Source organism: Oreochromis niloticus, linkage group LG12, assembly GCF_001858045.2.
Source record: "Oreochromis niloticus isolate F11D_XX linkage group LG12, O_niloticus_UMD_NMBU, whole genome shotgun sequence".
In the NCBI taxonomy this organism is placed as follows: Eukaryota; Metazoa; Chordata; class Actinopteri; order Cichliformes; family Cichlidae; genus Oreochromis; species Oreochromis niloticus.
In genome coordinates, this window is record NC_031977.2 from 15,773,423 (window position 1) to 15,785,163 (window position 11,741).

At 39.6% G+C, this 11,741-nt stretch overlaps 1 protein-coding gene across 1 annotated transcript in view; it reads left to right on the top strand.

The window, feature by feature from the left end:
• si:dkey-40c11.2 (drebrin-like protein A) overlaps positions 1-10,518 on the top strand; it is a 34,354-nt gene extending 23,836 nt beyond the window's left edge. Inside the window, exons 5-16 of the mRNA XM_005473219.4 lie at positions 1,897-2,040; positions 2,383-2,460; positions 2,600-2,751; positions 2,931-2,985; positions 4,052-4,126; positions 4,305-4,413; positions 4,594-5,130; positions 5,510-5,932; positions 6,055-6,153; positions 6,255-6,388; positions 6,997-7,048; positions 7,164-10,518. Of these exons, the coding sequence (XP_005473276.1) occupies positions 1,897-2,040; positions 2,383-2,460; positions 2,600-2,751; positions 2,931-2,985; positions 4,052-4,126; positions 4,305-4,413; positions 4,594-5,130; positions 5,510-5,932; positions 6,055-6,153; positions 6,255-6,388; positions 6,997-7,048; positions 7,164-7,300 (1,995 nt within the window). The 3' untranslated portion in view covers positions 7,301-10,518. The remainder of the gene's footprint in view (positions 1-1,896; positions 2,041-2,382; positions 2,461-2,599; positions 2,752-2,930; positions 2,986-4,051; positions 4,127-4,304; positions 4,414-4,593; positions 5,131-5,509; positions 5,933-6,054; positions 6,154-6,254; positions 6,389-6,996; positions 7,049-7,163) is intronic.
• The last annotated feature ends 1,223 nt before the right edge of the window (positions 10,519-11,741 follow it).

Sequence of the window (11,741 nt, forward strand, 5' to 3'; positions counted from 1 at the left end):
TTTTGGAGTTTTAGAAGCTTTGCATTTATATTGTTTTGCTAGAGTATGTTATTATCTGAATCTGGGTACAAATTTAAAGCTTTCTGATAACCAATGAAATTCATTGCATTGTTACGCAAGTCAAATGCCATGTGGCTGAAACACTGTGGGATGGATGTTAGATTGGAACGTAACACAGTATGGGCTTCAAGAGTTTACAATTACAAAGATTAAAAAGGAAGGTTTTGTCCTAACATATGACCATTATAATACCTGAATGATGTAAAATGACATGAACATGCTCACATATGAGTTATAGAAATGGCCTGAAAAGAATTAGAGGTGATTTCTATACATTTTAATAAGATACAGATAGCTTTATTTTTCCTAAAACTGTTCTGTTATTTCAGTTTAATTGAATTCAATCTTATTTATATAGCACAACAGTCACCTCAAGACCCTGCAATAATAGAGAGACAACCAAAACAACCACAGGGCATCCTATTAGCAAGCACTTGGCAATACTGGGAAGGAAAAACCCACTTTTAACACTTTTAAGTCTTTTAAAATTCCAAGCTTGGTAATGCCTATCCTGTTTTATATTATTCAGTACTACAAGGCCATTTGCATTGAGTGTGAGTTGTTTTGATGAACACTTGCGTCCAGTACTTGATTAAATGCAGACTTATGTCTGTAATGTTTTGCACTTGCACATTCATAAGAGAATACTGGGCTGTGCTACTGAGAAGTGTTCCCGTAGACCTTGAGTTGTTTCCATGATTTTCCCAGTGCGGCTGGCAGCACTGTGGACTACTTCTCTGGTCTCTGTGCCAACTCTGTGTGTAGTTGGCAGTGACAGCCAGAGTGATATGGATTATGGACTGTACTGACATGTATTACAGGGCGCACTGAATTCTCTGCTCAGTGTCAGTGTCAGTGTTGTCACTTGGATAAATCTGTGGTTTCCTGTTGGAGGCTGACAGACCTAGCCCTCCATCAACAAGCCTAGATTTACTCTCCACGGAAATTATACCAAGGTCCTGGCCACATACAAATGCTTGTATGCACATACAGACATGAGTTAAGTCCATGTTTAACAAAGTAAAATATGGGCTTATGTTTTTTGTTTTTTTTTGTTTTTTTGGCCATTCTCCAGAAAACATGAAATGCAAGCACGTTTTTTTCTTTGTCTTAAAACTAAAGGCTTTAATTCATTTTGCTGTTTCGAAGTTATTGTGAAGACAATGCACAACACAGAGTGATTCAGTGTATGTCTTGTAAGTTTTGCTGTCAATATACAACTGTTGCAGAATCACGAACTAGTGTTACTGTGGAAATTAATATGTCAAAAGATTTACAACAGCTGAATCTTTAGACTGATTCATTCAGGATATACTCTCAGTGAATGTTAGTTGAGGGTCTTGCTTTTTTTCTGCCTTTTTGTAACACATGCAGTCACACACTTTGGTCACCTTAGCTATACTCCTTACTTCCCATTTCTCCCGTCCTCCCATAACCCTCCCATGTAAATTGGTTTGCCTCACAGTAAAGTCTTTGCTGTTTTTGTTCCCTCTCAATCCTTACAACAGAAGCAGTTTCACAACTGTTTGGCTCCAAGTTTGCATAATTCCAAGTGAGACCAAGAGAAACCACCAGAGGAATTGTATGCGCTTGTGTATGGATTTCTTTCTCCCTCTCTCTCTTTCTGTGTGTGTGTGTGTGTGTGTGTGTGTGTGTGTGTGTGTGTGTGTGTGTGTGTGTGTGTGTGTGTGTGTGTGTGTGTGTGTGTGTGAGAGAGGGAGAGGGAGAGTAAGAGAGGCTAAAGGACAGCATGCCGTGGACTGGATTAAACTCTCATCTATCTTACTCGATACCATCGCACCATGCCTTTTTCATTCCCTGTCCTCCATGTTTCAGGAAGCGCATGCTTTCATTAGTGCAGAGAAGGTGGAGGATGTGACAGAAGAAAAGATAAGAGCTGAGCTCAGCAAGGCCCCAGCTCATACTCCCACACATTTTGTGCGAAGGAGCTCTAAGTCTGCAGAAAAGGAGGAATTAGTGGTAAGTCTCCTGTAATGCTTCTGCTATCCATCAGAGGGAGACAAAGTCTATAATATATATATATATATATATAATGACCCTCGAATACAAAACCCCAGTGACTTCTGTGTTTTAGGAGTTATTTTAGCCTTCTTTATGTTTTGTAATCAATAATATGAAAAGAATAAAACATACAGTGTTTTTTAATATAACAATTGAGTAGGACTTAACCATGCAAAAAAAAAAAAATATATATATATATATATATATGTATGTGTATATATATATATATATACACATATAGTGGAAAATTCATTGAATTGTATTTACTCAAAACCTTTTATTTTATTTTTTTTTTATTAGGGTACCAACTACAGAAAAACTAATGCTGCAATGGAGATGAGGCTGATAAATAGAGACTCCTTCTGGGCACGAGCAGAGGTACCCTTTATACTTTTTTGTGTGGCTAAATGTATTTCAGGAGTTCTTTTAAAGAGAGTTACAGCTTGAGTTAAAACTGAAGTGAAAATACAGAATCGTTTTTGTACTGTGACCTTTACTCTTTTGGTGTGTATATCAGCGTGAAGAAGAACAAAGGAAAGAAGAGGAGAGGAGAAGAGGAGCCGAGGAGAGACGGCGCCTCGAAAGGGAAAGGATTCTGAAAGAACGAAGGGATGAAGAGGAGAGAGACAGAAAAATGAACGAGAAACTACAAATGATTGAGGAGCAGAGGTTGAAATAATGTAGTTTTCCTGTCAGTAGTGCCTTTTAGTTCATGTTTTGCATAGATTTAAAAAAAAAAAAAATAATGTGGTAAAGTAGATTAGATGATAATTGTATTATATTTGACAATCTTTACTTGATGACATTAATTGGTGCTGATTTCCTTTTGTTTTTTTAATGTCTTGCAGAAGGAAACAGGCAGAGCAAGAAGAAGAGCTGCGCAGACAGGAGAAATTAAAATGGGTGCGTGAAAAAGTCTTGCTAGAAGTTGCTTGAAACAGTGAGACAAGATTTTTGTTGTGGCTCCTCTGAATATGAGTGCATCTTAGCACCAAATGCTACTGTAAATGAAAATGGCCCTGTGTAATACTGAAAGAGATTACAGAGTCTCCCTTTGGTCTTTACTTGAGGATGTGCGAGTGTAGGCTGCTTACAAAATTTTTAAGATTAGGCTTAAAAGTTTCTCTTTTGACAAAAAGCACATAATTAGGGCTGGATCAGGAACTGGACCCTGAACCCTCCCTTAGTTGCGCTGCAATAGGCCAAGGCTGCTGGGGGCTTCCCATGACGGGCTATTCGTTGCTTCTTCACTTACTCTGTTTATACACCGCTCTGCATTTAATCATGAGTTATTATTCATCTCTGGCTCTCTTGCACTGTGTTGATTTTAAACTATCTAGCTCCCCTCATGCCCAGCTATTCGGAGAAGATGGCTGCTCCTCTTTGAGGCTGGTTCTGCAGGAAGCTTCTTCCTGTTAAAAGGGAGTTTTTCCTTTCCACTCTAACTCGATTTTTGGGGTCGTCTCTCTATTATTGTATGGTCGTTATCTCACAATATAAAGCACAATATAAAGAGGAGAGAGTAGTGATGATTTCTGGCTGGGCGTTAATCATAGCTCACAAACACATCTGAAACACACCAGTGTGTCTGACACAACAACAGTGTTCTGCCTTCCTGTTATTAATATATTTTTTATTAGTCATACCTTCATAATGAGATAAAAGATTTGAAATGCTTGTTTGATGTTTTGTCTCTCTGCAACCCCTACTGGCCTTGAAGTGGAAGTGCTGGATTGTCTTTCAGTTGTACGCAACTGAGAAGGTGTGGATAAAAGGCATGTCTGCAGAGGCTTGCACGCCTTCCTCTCTTTTGCTGTTGGAGCTCATACTCACTGTCACTTAGTTATTTACATGAAATTCTCACTTTTGCAAACTCAAGCGCCTCCAGCCTCTATTTTATGCTGCAGCCCATAAGCTGGCCCTTACAGCGAGCATGTAAACATGATTGCATGTGTTTTTGCACTGACAGGAGCAGCAGCAGAGGGAGCACCAGGAAGACATGAGGGCTCGTCTCAGACGGAGTGAATCTATAGAGAAAGCAGCAGTAAGTGATTCTTATACTAATATAAAGATGGAGCTCTACTAAATGTTGCACTGAAGTAGCACTAACCCAGCTAAGTGCACACATGTGTACATGTTGCCACTACACCACAGGATTGGAAAAAGTCAAAGGAAATGGTTAAAATATTGAAAATGCTTACTGTATTTTACTTGAATTGCAGGAGGCAGCAGCGCTAGTATCCCAACGCTCCATGAACCCCAGGGAGTTCTTTCGGCAGCTGTCATCATCATCGTCACAAAGTCCCACCAGCCCTGGATCCTCCCGCACTGGTAAGAGCTTCAAAAGAAAGCGATTCTATCACGTATTCGCCCGAAGTAGCAGACATGGTTTTACAAACACAAGAATAAGCCCTGGATTTCAGTGCATCCACTTTCAAGTTTTGTTTGTTATAAAATGTGTCTTTCATGTTTTACCTTCTAACACCAGTTTTTTTTTTTCTTTCTACCCAGGCAGACCGTTCAGACGATACCAGCGGAGCCTGACAGACACAGCCTTCATCTTCTCTAAAGCAGAAGAGAGTGCAGCATCCTCCCCTCGCAGTTCTCCCCTGGTCTCCCCCTTTTACCGGGCTCCTCCTTCTCCCATTTACCGTGCCGTCTCCCCCCCAATAAGCCCTAATTTCTGCCTCGCTGCAGCTCCGCAGAAGCCCAGAGCGCCCACGTCACCCCCCTTGTCTCCTCTTCGTCCTGTCCCACCAGTTTCACCTCTTCGTCCTGTCCCTCCAGTTTCACCTCTTCCTAGCATTCCACAAACTAATAACCAGGATCAGCCTGCAGATGAACCCAAAACTACATCTCCAACAGAACCTTCTGCACCTCCAGCATCACCTACTCTCTTAACTTCTTTGTCCCCCACTTTAGCAAATGTCAGCCCCTGTGAGGCACAGCCAGACACCCAGCCTGACGAATCAGCTTTGCACTCCAAGCCTCTCCTGCCTTCAGAGGCTCCAGGAGCTGCTCTTGCTGAGATTCCACAGCCAAACAGTGGTAGGGTGAAACATGATGCAGTCAGTTATACTTCACTTTATTTGTACCATACCTTTTCTGGAGAAAAATACTGAGAAGCAAGAAGAATATTTAGAAAGATGCAAAATTAAGAAGAAACATATTCATCTGTTTAAAACGTGTTCTTCTAAGTCATTAATGGTTTGGTGTGCAGGAAACTTCCAGTGGTACTTATTGCAAAAGCTACTCCACATACTGCTGTAAATCAGCCCACGGACTGTTAACCGATGGCTTGTGAAACAGAAATGATGATTACACATACCCTCAATGTGCACTTTAAAAACATGCATGCTTATTAATACACTGATGTTGTTTTGTTTTTTTGTGTGCATTTATAGCTTTATAATTTTCTAATCCACAGACCTCAACACAGCCAGTCGTGTGCACACTGAGCTGGTCTCAGACACTGGCTACAAAGTACAGGCTGTGCTGGTGGAGGAGGATGAGGAAGAGGATATGGAGGAGCAGGAGGAAGATAATCCTGAAACAAAACCAGAGCCTTTTGCTGTCACCACAGAACCAGCCCTGATAGAAATAGAGGAGGAAGAAGAAGAAGGAGAAGAAAAAGAAGTGGAAGAACAGGAGGACCATGAGAAGGAGGACAAGGAAGAGGAGGTGATGGAAGAATTAAAAGAGGAAACTGAGCCAGCATCAATCAAGGAACCAGCTGAGATAGAAATGGATGAAGAGGAGACAAAGGAAAATGGAGAGAAGAATAATCAGTCAGAAGACAGTCAGCCCACTGCTGAGCTTTCAGAGAAACTGGCAGACTCAGCAGTTGCAGGTAGCCCTCAGCTTCTCGTAGAAACTTTTTTTAATGTGGATTGTTACAGTGTCATTATTTCTAAATACCATGCTGCAGTTTTCTGAAAATGATACTTTAACATTAACAAACCAATCTTTCAGATGCTGAAGCAGTTTGTCAAGGACTCGAACATGAGACCGTAACACTGTCGAGCAACGGGATCGAACTGGGAGATGACACAGCGGAGCATAATGGCATAGGTCTGGCAACCAGTGACGGTTCAAACGATGCTTTTGTTTTGTGATATCACATGAGCGCACCAGCTGAACTAACGAGTGATTTTCACACTGGTCTTCCTCAGTGCAATGTGTGAATCCATCTGAAACTGAATTCAGCACTTCAGAGGTGACTACGTGCTACAGTCTCCACGGCACTGCAGAGGAGGATGACATCAATGAAGATGAGAAGCAAGAGATCTCGGAAAATGGAAAAGAGGTGTTTTAGCCACAGACACGCAGACAATAATATTGCCCACAAAACCTGTTTATTAATGTAATTAAATAAAAAAAAAAAAGTCAAGCTATATTGTATGAGGTCATCTCTACCAAGTGATGAGGACTGTTTTAATTGTGTCACTGAATGCCACAAAAGAACAAGTCTGTTGTGTAAACTGTATGGAAAGTCATATGGGTGGTACAGTTTATAACAGGCGTTACTTCAACAGGAGTACGTTTGTGCATTTTTTGGGAAATAATAATAATAACGATAATAAAAATAATAAAGGGAAAATCATAGTAAAAGAACATGGAAGCTGTTCAGTGATGTTTTTTTATAGTTTTTGAAGTTGAGGTATGTTATTTATCATCCAATACTTGCTAGTAGCGCAGACCCACAGATGACTTTGACCTTTTCATTTGAATTGTTAAAAACAAGTAAAAAAGAAAAAAAAAACATATAAAATGGAAGTTCATATGAGAAAGTTTTCATGAAAGTTCATGATTTTCTTTTTTTTTTGCTTTATTCAATCTTCTGAATTGTAGTTAAACATGAAATATATTTTCTGATTATAGTCTTTCTCTGCTCCGTTTTCCTTTCCACTTCAGGTTTTAGCCGAGCGACAGATATGCGTCCGAGCTCTTTACGACTACCAGGCAGGTAAGCTGCCTTTCAGAGGATAATCGGCATGCATGGGAACATAAAGTGCCTCCATTCACAATAATTACACTGTGATTATCGGATCTTCACCATGTTATTTTGTTGTTCTTCACAGAGGACGAATCTGAGATCTCCTTTGAACCGGGTGACATCATCACGGACGTGGAGACGGTGGACAAAGCCTGGTGGAGGGGATGGAGCAAAGACGGACGTCAGGGCTTATTTCCTGCCAATTATGTGGAGACCATATAGTCAGGCAGACACACGCTAGGACAAAGATACAGACACACATAGACACACACTCAGGGACGCCATCTTCCCTCACGTTAATGCGTGTTTTTTTAACTTAATCCTCCCACTGAAACTTTGTACTCTCTATTTCGTTGGAAGAATAAAGAAACACGAGGATCCCTGTTTTGTAGGGAGCAAAAAAGAAAAGTGTAACTCACGATTTTGATGTTTTTGAGGAAAACAAAAAATTCTCACAAGTGTGCAGAAATTACCCAGCCTCATTTTCTCGGATAAAATAGAGAAGACCTTCTCTTACACCAAAATAACTTATTTCCTTTTGAGATGCAGTAGAAATGTTGGTGGGAGAGATCAGATCACAATGACAAATGATCACAAACTTTTTTTTTTTTGTCAAAGAAACACAAACAGATTTTTATAGTGTATAGTCTCCTTTTTGATCCACGCATATAACAAGCATTTCACACTGCTCGCCATTTGTATACATGTATCAGACATCATCTTATAATCATCCTCCTGTATTCCCTGACTTATTTTGTAGCACGGCGTTTGTTTCTGAAAGTCTCAGCGCACAGTTAAATTACCCAAACCAGAAGTGAGGTATAGCAAACGATAAAAAAATAATAACTGTATTTTAAATTGGGCTATATTTTGTTCATATGGTGATCTCCTCCCATGCTTTTTGTGATTATAGCTTATCTTTTATTTGCCTAGATATTAACAAATTATTGCGTTATACCAACACAAAGATGATCTGAAACATCTTCCAGTTTTAATCCTCTTTAATATCATTATACTCTACACTGTATATAATAATGTAAAAAAAAAAAGTCAAAGTCCTTTTTCTATTCTTGTTTATATGTTTGTATGTTGTATGCTTGTTTAATGCTCTTTTATTTTGTATTTACTCCAAACTTACATAGCATCTACAAACAAAACTATCTTTAAAAGTTTGTCTCCTGCTTATTTCTTCACTTTTACTGTTTCAAACAATCAAAATACAGTGGTTACTCTCTTTATTGTTAACTGTCCCTTTCTTTAAATGATATTAATATGCAGCATTGATAATATTTTACAGCTAAAGCCTTAGCCATGTGCTTTTTTAAGTATCAGGAAAATGTAGTTATTCTTTTTTTGTGTGAAAAAACAGTTTCAGAATTCAAGGACTCTTTTTAAAAATGGATTTTTAAAAAATGACTCGACATTGTATAAACACAGTGCTGGCCATCATACGGTATACTTGCAGCCAAAACAACTCGACACCAACAATAGTCTTGCAAAAATCACATTCATTCTCATGTAAGAACACATTAATATCTAAATAGCAAATTGTAACAGCAGAACTTCATGAAAATTGCATTTTTTTTATTTTTTAAGTTTTTATTTCATTAAGCATTTAGTGTTGGGGATATTTTAATATGCAAGTATTTCCATCACACATTCTGTGCCCTGATTATTAAAGAACAACAAAAAAAAATGGTTGTAGCAGTGCTATATTTGCACCTATAGGTGGAGACATTGCCTTTTCCAATTTGTCAGTGACAGCATTTTTGAAAGAGAGCTCAGTGAAATGAACAGATTCCTCAGGACAAAAGGCAAAATATTTTGACAGGCAGAGAGGGGGCTCATTGTTACACACAGTTTAGAAGTGGGATATCCTGATGTTTCCAAAGCTAAAAATTGCTAATGCTTCTACACCTTAAACAGGATTTTCCCCTAGGGTAATAATGATTGATTGAATTTGACATTAATATTTTTTAACCATACACCTTTAATATTTATGGGGGGCTAGGTTACGGTCTTGTAGTGCCAGTTCAATAACAGCGTTTGGCAGATGTGCCTCTGTTCTGAAATAGAGAGGTAATGTTTGACATGGGTCTCATCCTGCTTGAACTGATGCCTGTTGACAGACTGACTAAATCTATCCAGGAGACTATTCTGCTGAAGTTATCCCAGAAGGCTAATCATCAGTGATATGTGTGAAAGGGTGATGAGCCTCTTATGAAACACTAATTGGTTTACAAGGACAAAACCATGAAAACCTGAAATGAGCAAAACCGTGAGACAGAAAAAAAAAGTAAAAGTTTTAAAGCGGCAGTAAAATGAGTAAAAATGGATACATAGTGTAATGCCAATGTATATAATTTTACAGTCATATGCATGAGAGAGATAAACAGGCACAGAGTGAGAGATAAACTAAGAGCGAGAGGGCATCTGTGCGCAGAGAATGTAAGAGCAAATCAATTGAGACAGTTGCGCTCCCAATTCTCTCGTGTTGCCAGATCCCTGTTCTCATGGTCATCCCCACAACTCAAGATATCCCTTGTCTCTTAAGATTAAGGAGATTGATAGGGAGACACCGGCTAATGTGCCAGTCAAACTTTCCCTTCCCCTTTGTCTTTAGGCTGTTCCTTCTTTCTGCGACCCTCATCACTAACAAAACCCCTTTGAGTAAGGTGCTAAAGCACCCCCCCTCCAATCCCCACCACCCCTACATTCCCTTTTCCTTTATCTGTTATTTAACTGACAGACCCTATCTGACCGGTCGAGAACTGACGAGTGTGGGACGGCTGAGGTGAAATGGCGGTAGGGAAGTGCCACTCACTGTAGCGTTATCAGCACATTGCCAACGACAGAAACCTAATCTGACCTGGCTGCTGATGGCTCGTGGCCTGTTGGTTGTGTTTCTGTTCCGAAGCTGATTCTGGCGACCCCTGAGATACTTGTAAGGGGAGGATAGCGAGCACACGCGCACACCGATGTATGCGCATGGGTACGCACGTGCAATACGCATACGTGTACAAAATAAATGCGCACGTTCACTGCTCTTAGTCCAGATTTCAGAGGCGAGCCTGTAGCCCTCACCACTGTTATCTTCAACTTTTTGTAATTAATTATGTTTGAAAGTGGTGTCAGTTAACATGAGCCAAAAAAAACCAAAAACTCTCCATCCTTCCTTCTTCATCCTAACTGTAAACACCTGGGTGTCTTTCTTTTTCTTTTTGGCTGAGTTTTCTGCGGTAGGAAGCGTAAAGGATGGGGTCACCCCCTCTCTCCTCGAGGCTTCAAGTTACCTTAACAGTCTTTGGGTAAGAAAACTGCATGTTCAGATCTTCCCTGCTCCAAAGTGCTGTAAAGCAAACAGTCCCTATTGTCCTCTGCTTTAGTAAAGGTTTTAGCGGAGCTCAAGCATGCAGTTTTATTCTTAAAATACTTAAGAAGCTCCTGGTTTTCTTCGTCCCTTGCTGAAATAAAGATCAGTATTTGTAGGTGCAAGCATGCATGAGCCCTCACTGAGAAAATGGGTTTCACTTTCTCTGTGGTTCTTTGTTCTTTAGGGCAAACAGTCAGTGTAAGCAACATTTTATACGAGTGGATCAAACATTACACACTGGCAATAGATAGCTAGCATGGTGGTGTATCAAAAAAAAGAAGACGTGAATCCAACTGATGCAGTTTGCTTTTGAGACAATTTCAAGGCTACAACAGTTATCTAGGAAGAATTTCTCTAAACTGTTATCCAACATAAATCAGCTTTAGCTTGGTGATAATTCCATCTGGCTTAAGTCTTGATTAAACCTTTGCTTTTAAACACGTCTCTTGTTCTTGACATTGTCATTTTCTGTTTTCCCTTTAAAGATAATCTTCAAAACCGCTGAAGTAGATAACGCCTCGGAAGCTAATGATGGCTCCAGCCAAGATTTTACTGTCAGCATAGAAACCGGCCCATTAACTTCTGAAGCCCTCTTTGGCAAAGCTCCGTATCCCTTCCATTGCCATCAAAAAGCTATTTTCCTCGGCCAGTCCCACACAACCCTAACAATGAACAGAGGATTAGAACATCTCTCAGTCTTGAAGCAAAAAAAATGCAGAAATGGATTTAAAGAAAAAAAAATCTCTTTTTAACAATCATTGGTGAAAACTAGTTGGCAGCATTTCCACCTCAGGATTTTTCCTGACGTGATTCCCAAGAGGCGGTTTTTGCTTTTACGATACAATTCCTGCGCTTGCAATCAGCCAACATGTGGCATTGTGATCCAATCACAGAGATTTTTTCCCCCTCTTCAGTTTATAAATGGTTAAATCTCTCAGTCTATTGTGAAGGAATCTTCAAAGTGGATGGAAACCACAGGGGAACATTGGTAGTTGTTAATTAATGCAACAGAATCTACAAATGCTTTATTTTACTGATTCAAAAGAGGAAAAACATGCTTTGAATCTAGCAACAGGCACGTCTAAATCTCTTACCTCATCTTCAAGCTGTTACCCTGGACAATGAGAAGCTGTTGTTTCTCTGAAAACCATAAGTATTTTGTTTTAATAACTGTGCTTTGGTTCCAGAAGAAATCTTTCTTTCTCTGGTCTAGATTTATTGGGTTTTTATTCTTCCTGATCATTTATGTTTCCATTCAATAAACTGACATAAAATGTGTTTTGCTAAAAT